This window comes from Mesoplodon mirus (genome assembly GCF_964341445.2).
Source record: "Mesoplodon mirus genome assembly, chromosome: 5".
Classification (NCBI taxonomy): Eukaryota; Metazoa; Chordata; class Mammalia; order Artiodactyla; family Ziphiidae; genus Mesoplodon; species Mesoplodon mirus.
The window spans coordinates 141,462,833-141,485,681 of record NC_138980.1 but is presented as its reverse complement, the minus strand read 5'-3'; the positions used below and the strand labels follow the sequence as shown (position 1 = coordinate 141,485,681).

Sequence of the window (22,849 nt, the reverse complement as noted above, 5' to 3'; positions counted from 1 at the left end):
ATTACTGAATTTGTATCCCATGCTATTTTGCTAAATCCAATTAGACTCTTTGAGAAGTAAAGGCTCAGATCTAGTAAAAGTCACAGTTCTTAAAGGTAGCAGAGGCACTCAAAACTTGACATATCCGAGTGCTGAAACTTTTCTTCATTACACCTCCTTCAGTCTTCTAAATCCCGTCCCCAGAGCTGTGTGGATGATTTACCTTAAAGCTAAAAAACGTTAAAGCAAGGGATCCTCACTTGTAAGGGGTTCTTCCTAATTTTGTATGTTTTTCCTTAAGAGGGAAGAACAAATTATATAACTTCAGGCCCCACTAAACCTGACCTGCCCTGTAACCAATGACCTCTATCCCCCATCCCAAAGGTTCTTTGTAAGTTGGTCCTTTACTTCATGGCTTGAGTATAGATAAATTTCTACAAGCCTTCTTTTAATACAGACATCCTTTTAGAAAGTTTGTCATGCAGATAATAAAGTAACAACATAAATGATTCACCTAGAATCTCATCACTTCAACAGGTAACCCACATTTATTCTTCAGTGGCCCCTTCCAGTTTTTGTCCACATGTCTACATAACTTTGTGTGATTATAATTAAAGTTTTACCTTGGAAAATGACCAGCTGCTGGAGTTCAGAGGGTGGGCAAGGGTGCTGACTGTCAGGGCCACATCCACCTTGTTCACCACTGGATGCTCTGTGTTTAGCACAGAGTCTGGCATCCGGTTAGTACTTAAATATTGGCCGAATGGGCTGAGAGACTAATTCTGAACCTGAATGGCCCAATTTTTTGGGGGGGGGTATTGAACCCCAAGTAGAAACGAAAAACTCTTAAAAAAAGTAGCAATTACTGTTTTCCATTAAAGTGGAATCCTGCCTCATTAACTGATTGATTAAACAAGTGTATATTAAGTGTCTGTTAAAACCAAACACAGTTGGATTACTTGGGATATCAAGAGACCCAAAGGAGGAAAAATCTGCAGAGTGTGCTCTTTCTAATCCCCATCCCAGCCCTGTACTTTATGGCCTGAGATGAATAAGGAGAATGGAGGAATTTTTAATTTTTTAAAAAGACATAGCCTTATTTTATCTTTGCAGAAGAGTTGAGAAATATAAAAACAAAAAATGACATTGGGGGAAAAAAGGAATTTTACTTAAGGCAGGCAGAAGATTAGAGCTCTCTATTGCCTTAAATGGCTCTGTAAGATTATGATACTAAGCTCTTTGCCAGAAACTGGGCTACGCTTATCTGAAGTGCCACATTCATTCTGAAATGCTCTTAGAGGGAGAAGTCACACAGTTTATTGTCCAAAAGGGATGATCATTTTAGGTTTTGGTTAACATACAAAGGATATACCTATTTTTTTTAGGATCTAGAACATGAGGGAGGGCATGTGAGACATGCGTCGGTCACTTGAGTGACCTGATGTGACACACACAGAGTCACTTGAGAAGTCTGACCCTGCAAAAGATTGTCTCCTTCTACCCTGGGGTCAGTGCTACTAGGCAATGGCATTTCCTGGCAAAGTTCAATTTAAACAAAATCCCAGAGTCGTTTTTCTTCAAAATAATTTTGATTTAATTTCTTCTTTTATATAAAAAGACAACAAATTACATTTCAGAGAATAGTGTTTAGGTTATGAGGTTCCCGTCAGAGCTGTTTTGCAATACATGTTTACATAATCTGAAGTGAAGTCGGCAGTCGACTGTGAAACTGGGGCCAGCCAGGCTGCCTTGTGAGCGTTCCATTTTGGACAACAAACTAATGTAACATTCTATTGTTTAGGTGTCAGCTAGATTTGGATTTTCTTTTGGACGTTCGAATTGGGATGAGAAAACAAACCACCACCACGACCAGATTCTAAAAAGCAACAGGTCACTGCTTTGTAAAGAAAACAAGCAGCATCAATATTTTCTGCTCTAATCAATGAGCCCAAACATTTGACATTTTGAATGCAAATAAGTCAAATTTTTGGAGAGAAAATCTTATAGAATCTTTCTGTTTGTACTGCCCAATGTGTTACTGATTATTTCCCCTATTGACCAATTGTACTTTGCTGTCCAAGATTCACAGAAGTGAGTTTTGCAGTGTTAAAATGCAAAGAGAACAATAAACAGTATACAGAAGCAGTTAAATACTTCTTATAAAACTTAGCTTAGAGAAAATTTGCCAAAGTAAAAGCAATTACACTTTAGAAAATCCCACTTGACGGTGAATGTATCAAACACCTAAAATTTTGGACAGTTATTAGAAGGCTGAAAATGTGTCCTTGCAGCTTTACCACTCAGCTTCCTTTACCTGCCCTCCCTGAGGATCCCGACTGGAAGGCATCTGTTTCTCTTTGTCTGAAAGTGCCTTGCATTATAGTTATCTGTAGGCATAGTTCCTTTACTAGACCACAAGTTCCTTTAGGATATGAGTGATGTCTTATACATATTTGCCTTCTCCAAAGTACTGAACATGGCAGTGCTGGGGCTCAGGACAGGCTGCCCCAAGATATGCCACAGTGGCATAGTGATTATTTTGAATTAAAGTTACTTGAGAAACAGCTGGTGGAAACAAAAGATATAGAAAACACTCTGACTTCCCCCTGCCCCATGAAAGCGAGAAATAAATCTCCCAGGTGAAGGTATCCTCCCTATACCAGGAGGCTACAAAGCGTCCTTACCACCCGAGTTAGGGAACTCAAGGCTTAGAAAGCTATACTATAAACAAATGTTGTTACTTCTTCATCAGTTTGCTCCCTAGCATAACTTAAGCCTTCACAAATCTTTCTTTGTCTAAAAATGATATATGAACAGCTTGCTTTGGTCACTTCGGGGGTCCCATTTCTATGAGAATTCTACACATGCAAATTAAATTGTTTTGTTTTGCTTCTTTCTCCTGTTAATGTCTTGGGTCAATTTAATTATTAGACCAGCCAAAAGAACTCAAGAGGGATGGGGGGAAATTTCCCCCTCCCTGACAGTAGTTATTCAATTATTTATGGAAATGAGTAAGTCAAACTACAGATAAGAAAATTCTCCTAATGAACTCCAAGTAGAAACCAAAAACTCTTCTGCCTCTACATTTAGTGGCTGTATTATATTTGCAAAATATATTTAGCGTAAGTGAAGTGAATATTTCCCTCTAATACAGTCCCTTTTTGTGGGTAAACTTATTCTTTATTCCAATACATTTTTCAGGTGTGATGATGAAACTGATTTTGGATGATCATCCATAGGTGTCAAATGTCAAAGCGTATTTCTTTGTCTTTCTGGCACAGTATTAGCATACCACATATTCATCCAGAGCCCTTCCAAGGAAGAGCTCTCTAAACAAGCTATTTTAAATTTTATAACGTCCTCAGTTATGTGTTAAATTCAAAGAAATTAAGATTAACCACATCAGAGCAAAAAGTGAAAGAAATTTAATTAGAAAATTCAAAGAGATGACAGCAGAGAAAGTCTAAAATTAATTGTAATATGATCAGAATGAGATCTCATCTCATCATTCTAATTTGTGAGCCAGGACACACGTACACAAAGAGTTTTCCGGCCAAGCTAATTAATAGGCCAAAGGAGCTGGTTTTGTGAAGAAAAACCTAAGGAGGCAAAGTCATTCAGCATAAGTCTAACGTAGGATTTTGGAAATTCTAAATCAGCAAGTCTCTTAAAGAAAACATAAAGCAGATATCACGTTGCTTTTTAGTTTAATCAATAATGCATTCATATTCACTTTGATTATTAAATGCGCAAAAATAAATGACTTTTCTATGTGTTAAAACATTCAAGTATATCACTGAAAAAAGGCAATGCAACTTTGTCTCTGAAGTTTTTAAAGACAAGGGAGGCAACTAGAGATAAACAAGGATTAAGCCTGGAAGATCTCTCAAGGTCTGGCTTTTGACTCCTATGTCTCTAACTGAACAAAACTCTCAAGTCATAAAGATGCAGAGGCACAGAGACACATTTTCTCCACGCCTTATATTCCTGTTCTAAGAGAGGTTAACACAGGGATCCAGACACGTAATGCAGAATTTTCTAATTACCTAACTTCTACCAGCAGTTTCTGCTAACAACAACAAAAAACAACTTCAGAGAGACTGTCTCCCTCAATAAACGTAACTAAGTTCAAGTGCATATTAAGGTTTGTAGAGATGAAATGACATAACTTGAAGACTGACTTGAAAATGTTTCAGTGGAAAAGAAAAAAAGGGGGATAGGTGAGCGATGTGGCAAAGTCTTATAATTACTAAATGTAGGGGATGGGTATGGGGTATTTATCATATTTTTTTCTACTTTTGTGTATGCTTGAGAATTTTCATAATGAGACTTTTTAAAAAAGAGCTTTAGGCAATACAGTTCATCAGTATAGGTATGGGTCTATGGACTAGACAGAAAGCTCTGCTAAAAAGAAGAACGGCTGGTCTTGCATCTGGGGCTCTTTACCAGGTTTAAAAAAACATTTCACCTGTCTTTCTCAAAGGAAGGAAAATAACACAAATCTACACATTATCTTGGGATGTGTATTAACACAATACACCATTTAATGTTACCATAAAATTAGAGAAATCTAACTTTTCCAGCTGAACATGGAGGCTATATTACATGAAAGACATGGATTTAATTTTGGTTTAGCTTTTAGTTTGAAAGAAAAAGAGGAGAGTGTTAATCAAAGAATTCAGATTCCCTAATCCTTTTCTCAGATCCAAGTAGTTTTTCTTTTGGGGATTTAACCTCTACCCTGACAGTTACAGAAGTAAGTTGAGGGGGTCTCCTTCTGGAGGTCATACTTTGAACAGAAGTAATCCTTTCTTGTGTTGAAGAAATCACTTTCACCCCCAGCAGAGAATACACTTTTAAGGAGGCCTCACTCTTTCTGGCCCCTCTCTATTCCCTTAACGCCTCATATATCCCTCTCTTCCACGCTTCCTATATTCTTCCCCACTGGTCCTGTCATCACATCCTATGCAATCCTCAGAGGTCCAAAAAGCCAAAGAGCCCCCTGGGTCTATGAGGACAATACTTGTTCCTATGAAAAATGTGGCTTGGGGAACTGGAACTGGATTAGAAACAAAAGAAGAGTCAGAAAGCAACAAATTCTCTCCTAGTTCCTTTATTTTACATGAGTTTCATGACCATGGGGCCTGTTCTGACATTGCTTTTTTTTTTTTTTTTTTCCCTTCTTTCTTTTTTAAAACAGAGATTAAGGGCTCACGTAAGAATTCACTCTACCAACACTGATGTCATGGACACTTCTTTTTTAAAATGAGGTATTTGGTTTACTGTCTAAAACAGTAAAGGTTTGGGCAAACTGCAGAAATGATATAGCAAGTAATAAAATAAAAGTGAATAACTGAAACATAAAACAGAAATGGGATCTGGCAATATAGTTGCTCTGACACTCTGAGAATCATTATTGTAGCCAGAATAAACCCACCCACCCTACATCTCTAAAAGCAAAACCCAGCATGATTTTTCCTAGGGGCATATATTTCTACTCAGAAAAGACAGTGAGAATGAAGAGATGAGTGAATATGAAAAAGGGAAAGAGATTAAGACCACTCTTACTGCCCTTTTCCCCATTCTAACAAGAATTACTTATTAATGGACCACTATTTCCCTTGGTTTCAAATTACCTTAGGAAAACATTAATAATTAGAGCAACAACAGCATTTACAAGTGAGTTTATGTGGAACTGTTGTCAGAGTTCAAAACACCATGAAAGATCTGGAGAACACAGGTGACTAGTTCACATAAAAAACTGAACAATTAGGTTAGCCAGGCCCAAAATAATGATGAAAATGTGAAAGATTAACTTAGGCCATGTTAGACGCTCTTCTTGGTAGAGGGAAATTATATAGATGAGAGATGGATATATGAATACAAAGGCCAGGCCACATGCTGCTCCTGAATATCTGCAAAATAAAAGCTTTTGGGTTAATATTCATCCTGCGTTTTTCTGATTTACAATTATGGTAAATATAGTACAATTTAAATCCTCCTCAGTCTGATATTACAATAAAATTGTTTTTGATTCATTTGTTGTTGACATAAAGCATTTGAGTTTAAAACTTATTTTACTTGCTGAGTTAATATAAAATATTATTTCCTGTTCATCTTTACAGCATCTGCTTGACAAAGAGTTTTTTATTCATCTCTCAAATCTCCCTAGTTCCTCTGTATCTCAGTGATTATGGCTACTTCCTCAGAAACATCTGGAGATAGGCTTCCTACCTTTGATCTTTTATAAACTAATTATAAATTCTGAGTTGTTGAAGGACTGCTAGCATCTGCTTAAGACTGAGAGTGCCTCCTTGGCATTCAGCATAATTATCAAAGATAGTAACAAAAATACCTAAACACATGACAGAGGAATCTATACTTTCTTCTCTCCTTCCCTATACTTAGTTTTCTTGAAAACAGGTTAATGGGAACTTGTAAATCCATTATATTCAATAAGCATCAGGCTAAAAATCTCCCCTTTTGTTTCTTGCTACTTTCTTAGGTAAGGGTCTTCCAAAAAGTGACTCAGTCCTGCTTTCTACAGGTCAAGGAAATCAGATCATTCGAAATTTCAGTTTTCTGTGAGAATCTGAGGTCACTAATATATTCCCATAGGCTGTGATACAGCCTATCACAATGTATTTGGAGAAAGGATATTAAGGAAAGAGCCATCTGGGATCTAAACTCTTACTTTATGACTACAATCGACTCTGAAATATATTCTTGAGTAGAAATGGATTAAGAAAGTTAGGACATAGCCTTGACATATTAGAGACATTTGAGGTACCCCAGGAAGTTGTATATTATATATTAAAAACAACTTTATTTTGGATAAAGAAAAAGGAATACAGTAGAAAATTGTGAGAAAAAGAAAAAAGAGAAGGGGAAAGGTACATAAGGCTAAGGGAAAATGGGGCTTCTAGAGTCAGGAATAAGCAGAAATGGAAGGTAATGAGCACCTTAACTGATACCAGGGAACTACATTTGAATGTTACCGGTTTTAAATACTCACAGGAATTTTATACAATTATATCAAAACAACAACAACAGGAAAAGCATAAAAATAAAGACCAATATATGAAGGGGCAAAGTTCCCTTACAGGCAGTACCTTATGATTCCTCCTATGTTTGGGTAGAAACAGGCCATGAGCACGCCAGCTCCCACAATAATTAGATTAAGAATCAACACGTGGAAAGTGCTAAAAGTTGAGAAGAGAGTTTGGAGGAAGAAAAAATATAAAAACAGGCGAATTATAACAATTAATATGAGAATAAAATTCATTATTATCATCTTTAAAATGAGAATGTCTTAAACTTGACAATAAAATTACAGCATAAATAGAAGTCAACAATAGTACTCAATACTGGTGATGGGACAGTGACACTGGCCCTTTTGTGCAATTATATAAATAGGTTAAATTTTGTAGGAGCAAACTGGTAGTGTGCATCAAGGTTCACATTCTTTGACACATAATTCCATTTGGGTGGAAAATCATAAGAAAATAATTGAAAAAGCTATTAACATAAAGATATTTGTGAAAAGACAGAAGCATCCTAGATATATGGTAGGGTAATAATTTACTTGATGGGATATATTAAAAAACATTAAAAATAAGTAATCACTGTTACCTAGACGGTAAAAATCCATCTAGGCAACTTGAGGAAAAGTTAGTTAGATTTTTACTACACAAGAAAATCTGAAAACACTTGAAAAAATATCAGAAGGAAATACACTGAAAAGGGTGTAGTGACTGTGTTATAATTTGGGATTTGGGGTAATTTTTCTTTGTTTCTATATTTAACAAATTTTATATGTTTTACAATATTTCTTTGTAAAGTGTTTACTTTTATAATTAGAAAAATAAATTTTATGAAGGGGTAAGGCAAAATGGGCAGGTTTTTATTTTTCAGATTTATTCATTTAAAGCTATTCAGTATTTACCATGAATAGAATATCTGCTAAATAACTTGAACTAGACGTTAACAATTCAAGGTTTGGGAATCAATTCTGGACACAAATAAACATAATGTAGATGGAATACGATGCTCAAGAAATAACTCCATTTCCCCCAAAAATGATCCTTAAAAGCCAAATTTACACATCAAAGCAACATTTTGAGCCCAAGTTATCAGAGGTTAATTAAGCCTAGGTAAAGATTACAGAAAGAATTAAAAATAAGGAAAATTATTTACATAAATAAGTGGTTAGTCATCCATCTTGATGAATTACAAAGATATTCAGGCTTCCAGATCTTACTATATATCCAGAAACTCCAACTTTAAAATTGCTTCAGAGCTTTGAGAGAGACATTGGTTGGGCCTTTGTTATTTCTATATTGTAAAAGAAATCAACTTTGTGTATTTTCCAAAGTAGTGGTTCTCAAAGTGTAGCCACAAACCCCAGGGAAGTTCCCAATTCCCTTTCAGGAAGTCCTGAGGTAAAAATTATTTTCCAATCAGACAAAACATTACTTGCTTTGCAAAAGCATTGGTGGGTAAACTGCCGCCCCCTTAGCATGGAGAGAGGCAGCTTCACCTGTCTGTATTCTATACTGTATTCTTTACTGCCAAACACTCTCAAAAAACAAAAAGTTTTATTAAAAATTGTCCTTGATAAAGGAGTAAAAATTATGTTTTATTAAATCTCATACTTTGAACATACATCTTTTTAATATTCTGTATGATCAAACAGGAAGTATATAATAAAGCACATCTGCTGCATACTGAAGTAAAAAGGTTGTCTTGAGGAAAAATACTTGTGCAACTGAGCTGGGGGACAACCCTGCCGTTTTATCCAAAGACTGCTACTTTTACTTGAAAGGCAGATAAACTATGGTTCTTCAGACTTGGGTATTTGACAGACATTTTCTTGCAAATGAATGATATGATCTTATCATTTCAAGGAAAGCAACTGGTAGTTTGTGTTGCCAATGATAACATTTGAGCTTCTAAGTAAAAACTAGAATTTTGGAGAGCTTGTATTTGCCACCATGAGAGCTCGACAGTTTTCCAATAAATATCTAAAGACTTTTGATATTAATGAATGTGGGTTTTGAAGTGTGCATAATGAAGTGTGTCAACATTCGGAAGATCTACAGAACTCACTGAAACAATATTTTCCAAAGGACTAACCCTGATGTTATAAAATCATGCATGGGTTAAAAGATCCAAAGTGTAAGATAGACCAATGGATTTTAATGTAACTGAGTTTCAGATTCAACTAACTTTTAAAAAACTACCACTTGTCAAGGTTTAGCATAATATCAAAGAAGAATACCCACAATGATCTGAAAAGGCTATTAAAAGTACTCCTTCTTGTTCCAACTATGTGTCTATGGGAGGGTGTATTTTCTTCATATATTTAAACAAAAGTTACACATTACAACAGAATGAATGCAGAAGAAGCTAGGAGAATCCAATGACCTACTAGCAAATCAGACATTAATCAGTTTCCCGTTGCGGAGCACAGGCTCCGGACGCGCAGGCTCAGCGGCCATGGCTCACGGGCCCAGCCGCTCCACGGCATGTGGGATCTTCCCGGACCGGGGCACGAACCCGTGTCCCCTGCATCGGCAGGCAGACTCTCAACCACTGCGCCACCAGGGAAGCCCCCATTAAGTCAGTTTTAATGTCATTAATCAGTTTTGAAAGGTAAAAGAAAAGTTTTTTTGGAAATCGTTATTTTTCAAAAATGTTATTTATGTTAACAAGTAATGGTTTTATTATTGCTTTTCAAATAAATTAATAAACATTTTAAAATTTCTGTTCTAATTTTTCATATGTTAAATATTGATGGATATAACCCACACAAGCTAAAGTTCCTGGGGGTCCTCAAATAAACCTTAAAGGGGTCCTGAAATCAAAAAGTATGCTCCAAAGTATGCAGTCTGTAGAGTACTTGTAACTGTAGGATAAATGATAATGTGTTCTTGGTGGCAGGGGAAGAAATGTAATGTGAACACAAAAGGGAATTCCAGACTTTTTACAAGAAGAAAAAACATTCTAACAGCCAACATTATGCAAAATAATGGCAGAAAACAGGAATAAGGCATTTACCTAGAATTTTTTTCATCTATTACTTCTCCGTATTTATTTTATTTTGGTGAATGTAAATATAGCAGGGAGTATAAACACAATAGGAATAATATTTACTGAAATCCAATGTGAGAACTGTAGCTGCTGCTACTGTCAATGCTAGAAGCCTGGTAACTCTTGATTTCTACTTTTAAAAGCTTTTTTGTTTTTAAACCTACATATTTATAACTATTTATTTATTTATTTATTTATTTATTTATTTATTTATTTGCGGTACGCGGGCCTTTCACTGCTGCGGCCTCTCCCGTTGCGGAGCACAGGCTCCGGACGCGAATTTTCCCGGACCGGGGCACGAACCCGTGTCCCCTGCATCGGCAGGCGGACTCTCAACCACTGCGCCACCAGGGAAGCCCGCTAATTATTTATTAAATGAGGGGAAAGACGGCATTAGTTCACTTCAAATGAACTGGTTAAGACCACTTGTTTAGCTGGTTACCGTAAATGCAATTTTTTTCAAATTTTATCCAAAAGTTTTCTTCATTTAAGATCATTTATTCCCAACAAAATAGGTCAGGACTAGGTACTTTTTACTAGAATGAATCTATAATAAAACTTAATTAAGAGTAGGAGTTAACCAGGGGTCCACAAGGAATTTTCAGGGAAACCTGAAGCAGTATATGGAAACTTCTCTTGGATGAGGGTGACTAGCTTTGAACAGATTTTCAAAAGGATTCACAACTCCTCCATTACCAGTAAGAGATTAAAAATTACAGCAATAGTTACAGAAGCAAATAAGAATTTAAACTTGTTATGTATCTCACCTTCAATCCTAAACAATGATCATTTATGTAAAAATGCATGAATGTTAAATATACAAGTAAATATCAATAACCAATAATTAAAAGAGTTGCTTCTCATTAGCCATACAGGTCCTACATACTATTAACTTCTTGGCAAAGAGTAGATTAATAGCAACTAAATCATAAGATAAATATAACTGGTATCAGAGCTAACACAAATACACTGGAAGGAATTAACTTTAAATCATTCTGGACAAAGGAGAGGCTTCTGTTTTTAAAGCTCTTCTGGGACAAGAACACCAATGATCTAAACTTGGTGTTAGGCAAATTTTTCATTGCTCATTAGGCAAATTTTTATAGCAAAAGGATCAGTCACATTTTAAACTGACCTGTTTGCACAGTCATTTGTTGCTTGGCACATCTTGCTGGTCAAGAGAAGAGCCCTTACCTAGGATAAACGTCACCGAAGATATGGCCCAACAGCTGGACACGAGCCAAGTAGCCTAGGAGTGGATATACAGTCATCATCTGGAACAGCAGGAATATCCTTGCAATGAAGGACAGGATGTCACTGCTAGGGAAGTTGTCTAAAAAATTCTAATCCAAGAAAGATAATAATGTTACAAATCAAATTCAGTATATACAAATTTATAAAATGGAGTTTTTTCGCTTCATTTGAACATGGGTGCGACTCAAATTGTGGTTTGTAGATGGGAGTCCATCCACAAACTGTTTGTTAACTATTATTCTTCAATGAGCTAAGTACAGAAATTGAAAGTAAGTGTTTGGAAACTTAAAGACATTTGACATTAGAATAAAAATGTGGCATTTTATGAAAGTATCAGTCTGCAAATGATTTGATATTGAAACAACAACAACAAAGAAGACCTGTCCACCACTGACAGTCTGAGAAGTACTGTTCTATAAGGTTCAAGCATAAATTTGTTTGAATAAATTTAAATAGCTAATTCAATGCTACTTCATCCTTAATAGTTCTCTTGCTTTTCCTCCTCTGAAACACTGTTACACTTTCAAAGTAAGATTACAGAATAAGGTGAGAGTGTATCTATCACCTACTATCATTATTATGTACAGTCTATCAATAAATAGAAAAGAATTTATTTCTCCTTCCTTTCATGATTCTTTTCTCCATTTTCGTTAGGCATCTAAGAAAAAAAAAGCTAATCACTCAGATTTTTTTTCCCTTGCAAATACAAATACCACAGATACTCTTATTCCCAAGGGAGTGGGCTTTATATGGGATTGTTCACATCAGGGGAATTTTCAGCAAACATCTGGCTGCCAAAGAACTTCTGGAATCAAGGAAATCAAGAGAACATTTCAAGCTATCATAACAGCAATAACTCAAACCTATTTATCTTATAAAGATGAGAACATTATTACCACTATTATGCTGAAATAACCTTTATAATTCATCTGTAATAAATCATATTATATACTCCACTATACTCTATTAGAGGAATTTCTTCTGCCTCGAAAGAAAATCACCTGTGCATGCTATTTCTTGTGAGAGATTCTTCAGTTACATAAAACTAGAGATTACACTATTCCCAGGTTTATGACAGGTCAAAGCAAAGAAAATATTATTTATGGCAACCTTTTAGTAAAAGAATGTTTCTTTTGTTCTTTCTGTCTCTCCCTCTATCTTTTTAACAGTCAAATAGTCTTTCTTTGCTTTGATACTTGACACATAGTACCAAAATGGGTGTCAGACCTATTATTACGGACTGATGAACTAAGACACCAGTTTATTCAAGACACTTCCATATCTGGACTTTGGAAAATAAGGGAATTGAATATAGTCTCTGTGGAGGGTTTATAAATTCAAGACTACTACTAGTACAGTTCTCCACACACAAAAAAATACTATGCATATAATAGGAATCATTTATTTGAGTACCACAAGGTGCCAGCATGCAGTAGGTCTTCTCAGAGAGTCCACCTAAAAATCTATGGAGTATCTATTATAATATTTAATGGAAGAGGAAACCAAAGCTCACAAAGGAGGGGTAAGGTGCTTAAATTCCCACATGTATGGTAAATAGTAGAGATTGTATTCAAACTCAGGCCTGTCTGGTATTATATTTTGCTACTGTATCACACTGCTTGCTCTGCAGATATGAAGGTGTAAACAATCACACAGAGAGGGCACACAGTGCCTTACCTGCTCTATACAATCTTTGGATAACGGTGGTGAAGGAAATGAAACAAAAACCAGGACTCCAATATAGAAATAAGTTAATGTCACCAGCATATAAGCAATGGACAAGTCCCTCACCTGTAAAGAGAGAATAAAATTTCCACAATGTTGAATAAATTTTTAGTAAGTAAGTATGCCTGAATAGGCTAAATAATAAGACTGACAAATAAATATAAGATTTATCTTTTTGCTCTGTGTGTCTGTGTATACCTCCTGGGTATCCAGTTTGCTCAGAGAAAGTAGTTAAAACAAGATTCACATACTTTACAATTAGTCTGACAACTTTTAAAAAACTATTCTGCAGTATGTAGACTAAGCTACCTGTTGGCAGACTTAGAAAGTTAACATAAATGGTGATTTAACATGATTGAAATTCTGACTTAATTTCAAAATGTAGTTCATTTGCCAAAATATAAAATATTTAACTAAAATAATAAAGCTAAGGGACAACAAGAAATCAAGAATAGGCTACTTTCTGTATGACTTATGGAATTAAAAATTTTTTTTCTTTTAGTGAATTAACTTGTTAATTCATCAAAGCATGCCTAGACCAAAAGAGACTGGTATATATTAAAATATATTTAATAAAGAAGGAAAGCTAACACAGACAATAAGCAGGTATTAAAGACAAGCTTAATAAACCTAAACAGTAAACAAAAGGAAATCAAAAGGCAGCTGCTCAAACAGCTGCACAATCTTATGATTGGAACCAGTAAACAAATGCAGACCATTAAATAAATTGGATTGCTTTCTTCCACTGCTGTTCCCATCCTCCCAACCATCCCCATGCAAAGTAAAAAGCTCCAAGATATTTAATGAAGCCAGCTGTCAGATCCAAACAGAACAGATCCCACAGTTTATAAATCTGGTCTCCATCACCACTAAAGTTATGGCCAAATAATTCAGCACAACTAAATTATGGCTATAAGCCTATTCAGTTTTCATTTTAAACACACATTACTTTGAAAGCTAAGAAAACAGGTAAGAAAAAAAATTATATACAATTTTGCTTTAGCTTGATTCCACAGTAAGAAAACTGGACATTTGGTATTAGAGGACATTTCTGATTTTTGGGAAAACATTCCTCCTTAAATGGGCTAAAGCAATAGTACAGAGTTATAAACTTAAATGTTGATAAATTCACTTAAAAAGCAAGTAACAACCTATGAGAAATCCAAAGTTAGGTCTAAGTTGACAATCAGCTTGAAAACAAAACAGGGATTTCAAACCCTAAATTAGACAGTGGATAGGCTATGGAACTACAGGAACCTGGATTACGGAGATTGCTTCCAGCCTTTTCAGAGTTTCTAATTGTGTAGGGTTGAAGAAGGAGAGGCTGACCAAACCTCCAGGGAAGTTCCAAAGTCTTTCCTCTAGTTCTTGAAGCTCTAGGGCCCATCGCAGGCTAGACTTCAGTCACCCCTTGGGTTGCCTGATGGTTTTGTGTAGTATTAACAGAAATGAACCAGGCAACTCTTATTTTCATATCAAATGGTAGTAGTCTCCCATTATGACATTTGAAAGTCATTCTACCCTCAACCTACTCAATGTCACTCAAGAACAAAGAAGTTTTGCAAAACGCAAAATCTTGGAAGGCCAAGAAGGCTGTGTCAGAGAGAGCTATATATAAAAAAGGACAGCTACCATTTCATGGGGTCTTTAGCCAGTATACCACATGATCAACACATTATTTTGGGCAGGTTTCCTGCAAAGATGTGTATCTTAGCAAACTTTGGGGAAAATCTGATGAAGATAAAAAGGCAAAGATGCAAGGGCTTCCTGATAAGATAGTTTCCCCTTTCTGCTTCCCTGTTCTTACAGCACTGTACACATATCTGAAATATAGCATCTACTACCCTATATTGTAATTGTCATGAATTTTTATTATAAAAGAATCTATATATATGATATGAGGATATCAACTGGAAAGAAAATGTCCTTTGACACCCAAAAAGTAGTCAAGGTTAATAGTTCTTCTATCATGTTGGTATTTTAATTTTTCCATATCTAAGTTAGTCCATACTACTAGACTATGAGACCCCTGAGGACAAGGACAGTGTCTTCTTCATCTTTGTACCCCCAATCCCCAGGACAATACCTGGCACATAGTAGGAACTCAGTAAATGTAGGTAAAAATAATCATGCTGTCTACAATTATTAAGTGCTTCTAGGTACTAGGCTCTCTGCAAAGCACAGTACATATATTATCTCATTTAATGTAGGTACAATCCTTTTCTTCATTTTATAGATAAGTAAATTAGTGCAGCTAGGTTACAACACTTTTTTTTTTTTTTTTTGGTGGCGTTAGGTCTTTGTTGCTGCACGCGGGCTTTCTCTAGTTGAGGTGAGCGGGGGCTACTCTTCACCGCGGTGCGTGGGCCTCTCGCTGCGGTGGCTTCTCTTGTTGTGGAGCACGGGCTCCAGTAGTTGTGGTGCACACGTGGGATCCTCCCGGACCAGGGCTCGAACCCGTGTCCCCTGCATTGGCAGGCAGATTCTTAACCACTGTGCCACCAGGGAAGTCCCTACAACATTTTTCATGGTTACACAGTGAAGAGTTGGTGAAGTCAATATTCAAACCAAAGACTTTCTGGCTCCAAATTGCATGCCCTTAGCTACTACAATGGAGAGCTAACCAGTTTCTAATACATTTGTGTCATAGTTAATAAACAATAGTAAAGAAAATGGTGAAAGAGAGGTAACAAGTTTTGAGTAACAAACGATACAGTAAAGCACACATATAGATGCAAGAGAAATAACTATAATCAGAAAAGTTCTATTTCACAGTAGCATAAATGTACATTCAGTAGAACTAGGTCAAGAGTTACATATTTGGGGACTTCCCTGGTGGAGCAGTGGTTAAGAATCTGCCTGCCAATGCAGGAGACACAGGTTCAAGCCCTGGTCTGGGAAGGTCCCACATGCCACAGAGCAACTAGGCCCATGCGCCACAACTACTGAGCCTGCGCTCTAGAGCAGGTGTTCCACAACAAGAAAAGCCACCACAATGAGAAGCCTGTGCACTGCAACGAAGAGTATCTCCTGCTCACCACAACTAGAGAAAGCCCATGCATAGCAATGAAGACCAACGCAGCCAAAAATAAACAAATACATAAATTTATATATTAAAAAAAGAGTTACATATCCGTTTTCATCTGAAAATACTCTAATGAACAGAAATGATATTTTAATATAAAAAGCAGCTGAGGTTTAGCACAATCCTGGGAAACATGCCACCTATGAAGAGCATGCACACATGTGGGCTTTGCTATTCTCTGGCTTGAACACAAGCCATCACTATTCTAGGCCTGGAGATATGGCCTCTTAAAAGCCCGTTTAATGGAAAATGGTGGAAAAAACCCATCTTTTAGAAAATGAGGCTCAAAGTAAAAAAATATTTAAAAAACAGGCACAAGTGACCATATGAACTGGTAATGTGTCAAGAATCCTACACATTAATAAGGTAACTTATTCTGCCTCACAAATAAGCAGTGGCTAGCAGGGCTGGCACTAGAGAACTAATGACAGGAAGAATGACAACTGGGACACAAGTGGGTCTGGGAGCACATTCTGTTCTCAAATACGTTTTATAATCTATCTGTTCCACGTACTGTTCATAGTGAAAATACTATCCAGTGGAGCATTTACTAAGAAAATGACGGACCTACCCCAAACATTTACATAAAAACTTCTGCTGATGTATATAGTATATAGTTGAGTAAACTACACAGATTCATAAGAAGAAGTGAATAATAAATTAAGATAGGGCCTCCCTGGTGGCGCAAGTGGTTGAGAGTCCGCCTGCCGATGCAGGGGATACGGGTTCGTGCCCCGGTCTGGGAGGATCCCATATGCCGCGGAGCGGCTGGGCCCGTGAGCCATGGCCGGTGGGCCTGCGCATCCGGAGCCTGTGCTCCGCAACGGGGGAGGCCACAACAGTGAGAGGCCCGCATACCGCAAAAAGAAAAAAAAAAAAAAAAAAAAAAAAAAAAAATTAAGATATAAGGCATCTCAAATAGTTTTTAAAGAAGTAAGCAGGGCATAAAACTAAACAAAGATAGGCAAAACAAAACAAAAAAAGCACAATATAGGTTCTGATTCAAACATGATGAGGAAATTCAAACAAGATGAGGGAATACCATATCCAGGATGGTTATAAAGAATATATATTCCGATGATAAGAAATGAGTTGGATGATCTTCAGATCTACAACTTTTTTTTGGTAAGGTATGCCTTACTAAAAATAGAAATTATATCTCATTTAGTTATACATATAAAAAATTATGTTTGGTGAAAGAAAACCCATGAAATTAAGTAAAATTTGGAAAACCTGGAAGCTCTGAGCACTACACCTGTTTAGGAGCCTCACTGTTCTCCTTCACAGATGTCTTTAGATCCACGGCCAACTATAGGTTATATAGAAGAGAATGAGGCCTTTTTTATTCTTATATCTTCTTTTCTATTTTCAAGCTTTTTTTTTTTTTTTTTTTTACTGATCTGTGAAAGACTAACTCAACATCAACATTAAGAATTCAGAGTTCCTGGGCCTCCCTGGTGGCGCAGTGGTTGAGAGTCCGCCTGCCGATGCAGGGGATACGGGTTCGTGCCCCGGTCTGGGAGGATCCCATATGCCGTGGAGCGGTTGGGCCCGTGAGCCATGGCCGCTGGGCCTGCGCATCCGGAGCCTGTGCTCCGCAACGGGAGAGGCCACAACAGTGAGAGGCCCGCATACCGCAAAAAGAAAAAAAAAAAAAAAAGAATTCAGAGTTCCTGACAAGCTTCATATTTTCTGACTTAAATCTCAAGAAAATATTGTATCATGATATTAACAAAACGTCTGTGAGTCAAATTACTTACTGAAACCTGATTAAAAGTACAATCATTAAATAAATCAAATGACCAAGTTTTTCTCAGAATATAGTACCCATTTAGCTTAATTTATGTAATATGTAAGTATAGTCAAAAGGAGAGTGTTTACATTTACAAGTATTTAGACTGCTTAGAATTTTGCTGGCACACAGTGCTTCATAAATATTAGCTTTATCATTAGTAATTATTAATATTTTAAGAAGTTAACATGAAGTATAACTGATTTTTTGAAAGCTGGGCCACATTTCATATACTAGTTTCAATCAATTAAGACAGTAAGAAGACATCATCCATTTCAACTTTTATTTTTAAGCCTTTAAAAAAATATTTTCCACAAGTGACAAAAGTTAAGTTACATTTCATTAGCTGAACCTCACATACTAGTTCTACAAAATGCTAGTCCCCTAGTCCCAAAACTCAGTAGAAACAAGAACTCATTTTATGGTATTTACATATGGAATATGGATTTCAAGGCCCATTGAGTGTTTTTGTATGAAAGGCAGGCAGGACTCTTCCTATGTCCTTCGGGGACTATGAACAGGAACATTCATCTCTCTACCCAGTCCAGAGCTTCTCACCCTGAGGAATGCACACCTTCAGGTAAACTGGTGTAAATTTCCAGCAAAGCTCTTCCTCTTAAGAATTTTCAGAAGCAAAGCTAAGTATAGACAGTCCTCTCTTTTCATGGTAGTATGAGACTGTGAAAGCGCCTGGACACCTTTCTGAGGAAGATGCCTTCGCAGCTGCAGCACCAGTGGGGTCGGTCTGCTCCTGCCTCACCGCTGTTTGCTCTCACCCAGGAACAGGTCAGTCAGGAAGCTGCGCTGCAGCAAAGGCTTGCAGATACTGGGAAGACCCCTTTAACACTTCACCAAGGGAGAATTACTCCATCCAGCCACAACATAAAATCTCTGGAGAAGGGGTGTGCTGACTCGATCAGAGGCACAAAGGAAAAAAATCTAAAAACGAAAGAACCAGTTCAGACGCCAACCAAGACTCTGGGAGTCACTACAAGAAAAACTCTTTGAGACGAAGGTTCTAAGACTCTAAGATTTTTCAAAGTTGGTTCCAGATGAAGATCCGTAAGTGATTCATTGACTTGTACAGTCTTTCAGAGATTGTTAAGCAGATTACTTCCACCAGTATTGAGCAGTTGAAGTTACCAGTGCAGATGCTTATATCAACTATTTTAATAGATTAATGGTTGTTAAAAAAAAAATGACCATTCAGTGTGATCATAATAATCAATGGGAAAAATTATGATTGTTCTGTGATGCTTCCTCTTTCTCATGGTATAATTGTAAGAGCAAACTTCTTTTCTATGCTTTGGTGAACTGTCATATTCCTTTCTTCTAAGTTTTCATCAGCTTCCAACGTTTCATTTTTTGTGCTTTCAGTGTTGTGAAGTATCTCTAAAAATTCTTTCAATGTGAAGTTTTTTGATAGTGTCACTTTCTCTGGGACATCTTCATCCTTTTCATCACAACCACTTTCTTCATTCATGTTGATAAGTTCACCTTCCCTAAGTTCCTCTGGCTGCATACCTAGAGTCTCTCGAATGGCAGCAATGTCAACATTTCCACAGTCAAATATGTTTGATTCAAATTTCATTTCCACCATTATTACTTTTTGTTTCATTTTTGCACTTTTGCGTTTGTTTGCCAATTTCCTCTTGATTCTCCATTTTTGTAAAATATAATGTGGGTTTACCACCTGGTGACAAGGAGGCAACTGAACTATCTGCTTTGTCATCTGGGTTTAATGTGAATAATAGATGGGCAGTGACCAACCTCTGACAGATTTTGAAAGAAGTGGTGTGACTGGTAACTAATCATGTTGTGCATCTGTAATTTATGGAGTGAATTATGAACTGAAGGGCTAGTAGTTACTACTTTATGCAAGTACTCATAGTTCAAATCCTGTGGCAACCTAAATTTGAACCATGTGGTTAGGGGGTACTGACATAATTTAACTATGCCATAGTAACTGAAATTCATGCATATGAGAACTGTGCAAAGTGAAGTCTGCCTGTAATTTAACTCATTATTATTATTTTTTTTTTGCGGTACGCGGGCCTCTCACTGTTGTGGCCTCTCCCGTTGCGGAGCACAGGCTCCGGACGCACAGGCTCAGCGGCCATGGCTCACGGGCCCAGCCGCTCCACGGCATGTGGGATCTTCCCAGACCGGAGCACGAACCCATGTCCCCTGCATCGGCAGGCGGACTCTCAACCACTGCGCCACCAGGGAAGCCCTAACTCATTATTTTCAGACTGTTTTCTAGTAAGACAAACTAATTATGAGTACAATAAAAATATGCATGAGTGTTTAAGATAAAACATGAGAGTTCACTGAAATTGTGTTCTTCACCCCCAGATACCCAGCATATACGAAGTGTTCTTCTCTGTCATTAAGGGGACTTTGGTGGTAAAGTTTGAGAAACACAGCCTTATGGATAGAGTGACCCAATATACATGAGAATCCAACTTCACAAAATGTGTTTTTGTGGTACTTGGTCTAAGCTGGCATAGTTGATAAGGATAGACAGGTGACTTGGCTGACACCAAGGTATACACTGTTAATGACATACACTATTTCCTGTAAAGATAAAATAGATTTTTTCCACATATCTCTAAACTTCCTAAACTTGTGGTAGGCAGCTTAGTTCAAGTGGCATTGAGTCAGGAAATTTGTGAAGGAGAGGAATTTAAGAGTAAAGGCCATAAAAAGTATATCTTCAATTTTCCCTCTACACCCCAAAGTTCCAAATGATTATTTAGGATAAGTAACATTTTCTTCCTATTCCCTCAAAAGGTTTAAAACTGTTTATGATAAAAATACAATAAGACTAAACATTTCCAAAATAAAAACCTTATCTAAAGTGTGAGGGATACAGGGAAAGATAAAAACTCTAAAAATACATTTGCCTAAGAAAAGTTATAGAAAAAGATAAAAGAACTTAATACTTTAAGTTTTCCAAAAGTCAAAGCAAAAATAGAAACAAGAAGTTATATGACCCCTATTGTCAAACAATTAGTTTATTAAGAGAAACTTTTTCCTAGCCTTGAACACAGGAAATTTTCTCTCCACAGTCTTTGTATAAAGGATGTTGAGCAATTTAACAAAGACTATCACAATTACAGTTCTTAATAAACAGTGAAGCAACATTCTGCATATGGCTTTCTTGTATTACCCTGAACCCTTGGTAAAAAGCCAGTTTTAACATTAAAATCTAGTGCAGTGACGAGAGAAGAGAGAAAGAGATAACTGATGTGGTTCAGTTATATATTTTTCTGAGACTCTAACATTAATATCATAGGAAGAAATCTTGGAGAAGACTTAGTATGTTCTCATTGCAAAACAAATTTAAAGACACTAGAAAAAATCTGCGGGATACTCTCTCCTGATAACAGAAAGATCCACAGTTTGTAAATGTCAAGAAAGCAAGGGTAAGAGAGGTAGAAAAGCTAAAAACTTCTAGCCCCTACTATACACCAGGTCATGTTAAACACTTTTCCTATTTTATAATATTTGATTATGATTAAAAACTTGAGAGGTAGGTATCAAATTAGGCTATTTTTATATACAAAGAAAATGAAATTTGAAGATCACCAAGCTAGGAAGTTGGGAAAAATCAAGGTTTACTCAATTCCAACACCACTCACAGGTAATATGCCAGTCGTATGTAACCAGGTAACAATAAAGATGAAAATGGAAGAGCTTGACTTATATTCTTGCCCTAATTTGAGACCTAACTTCCTTCTATTTAGAAAGGCCCTCATAATGACTCTGCCAAACATTACTTGAAGCCTTCTCAGAATCCCCAGGCACAGTGAACTCTTCTTTCCTTTGTATTTCAGTAACAATTGTATAGACCCCTATTAGAACTTCATCATTTTTGTTTACATGGTTAGAAGCTATCAAATTGAATTCAAATTGTACAAATAAGGCCACAGGTAACTGGTTAAATTTTGCTTCCTTTGGGTTTAGTTTGCCCTTCTTTTTTCCAGTGTCTTAACATAGAAGGTTAGGTTATTGATTTGAGATCTTCTTTTCTAATGTAGGTGCTTACAGCTATAAATTTCTCTCTAAACATTGTTTTAGCTGCATCCCATATATTTCATTATGTTCTGTCTTCATTTTCAGTAATCTCAGAGTACTTTTCTAATTTTTCTTGTGATTTCTTTCTTGACTCAGTTATTTAGGAGTATGCTGTTTAATTTCCACATATTTGTCAATTTCCCAAATTTCTTTCTATTATTGATTTCTAACTTCACTGTGGTCAAAGAACATAAGTATGGTATGATTTCAGTCCTTTCAAATTTATTGACTTGTTCAGTGACTCAGCATATGGTCTATCTTGGTAAATGTTTCATGTGCATTTGAAAAGAATGTGCATTCTGCTGTTGTTTGAGAGAAGACTTTTATAAATGTCAATTAGATCAAGTAGGTTGATAGTGTTTTTCATGTTTTCTATATCCTTACTTATTTTCTATTTGCTCTATCAATTATTAAGGGAGGGGTGATGAAATCTCTAATTATAATTGTGGATTTGTTTACTTCTTGCAGTTTTGACAGTTGCTGTTTCATTTACTTGGAAACTCTGTCACTTGGTGCATACATGTTTAGGATTATTATGTCTTCTTGATGAATTGATCCTTAAAGATCAACATACAATGTTCCTCGTTATCTTTGGCAGTACTCCTTGTTCTGAAGTCTACTTTGACATTAAGATAGCCTCTCTTGGGGCTTCCCTCATGGCGCAGTGGTTAAGAATCCACCTGCCAATGCAGGGGGCATGGGTTCGATCCCTGGTCGGGGAAGACCCCACATGCTGTGGAGCAATTAAGCTGGTGTGCCACAACTACTGAGCCTTTGCTCTACAGCCCACGAGCCACAACTACTGAAGCCCGTGCGCCTAGAGCCTGTGCTCCACAACAAGA

The 22,849-nt window shown here is 36.7% G+C and overlaps 1 protein-coding gene across 4 annotated transcripts in view; it reads right to left on the bottom strand.

Annotated features, from left to right (window-relative positions):
- Positions 1 to 793: 793 nt before the first annotated feature.
- The window catches only part of SLC38A9 (solute carrier family 38 member 9), a 100,767-nt gene continuing 78,711 nt past the window's right edge, over positions 794 to 22,849 (bottom strand). For 3 of the 4 annotated variants that reach the window (XM_082623784.1, XM_082623785.1, XM_082623786.1), the window contains 4 exons: positions 13,003 to 13,116; positions 11,266 to 11,414; positions 7,092 to 7,181; positions 794 to 5,894 (listed from right to left, as the gene is read on the bottom strand). In XM_082623784.1, the coding sequence (XP_082479910.1) occupies positions 5,729 to 5,894; positions 7,092 to 7,181; positions 11,266 to 11,414; positions 13,003 to 13,116 (519 nt within the window). In that variant the 3' untranslated portion in view covers positions 794 to 5,728. The remainder of the gene's footprint in view (positions 5,895 to 7,091; positions 7,182 to 11,265; positions 11,415 to 13,002; positions 13,117 to 22,849) is intronic. The other variant, XR_014294287.1, reaches the window with a different exon arrangement.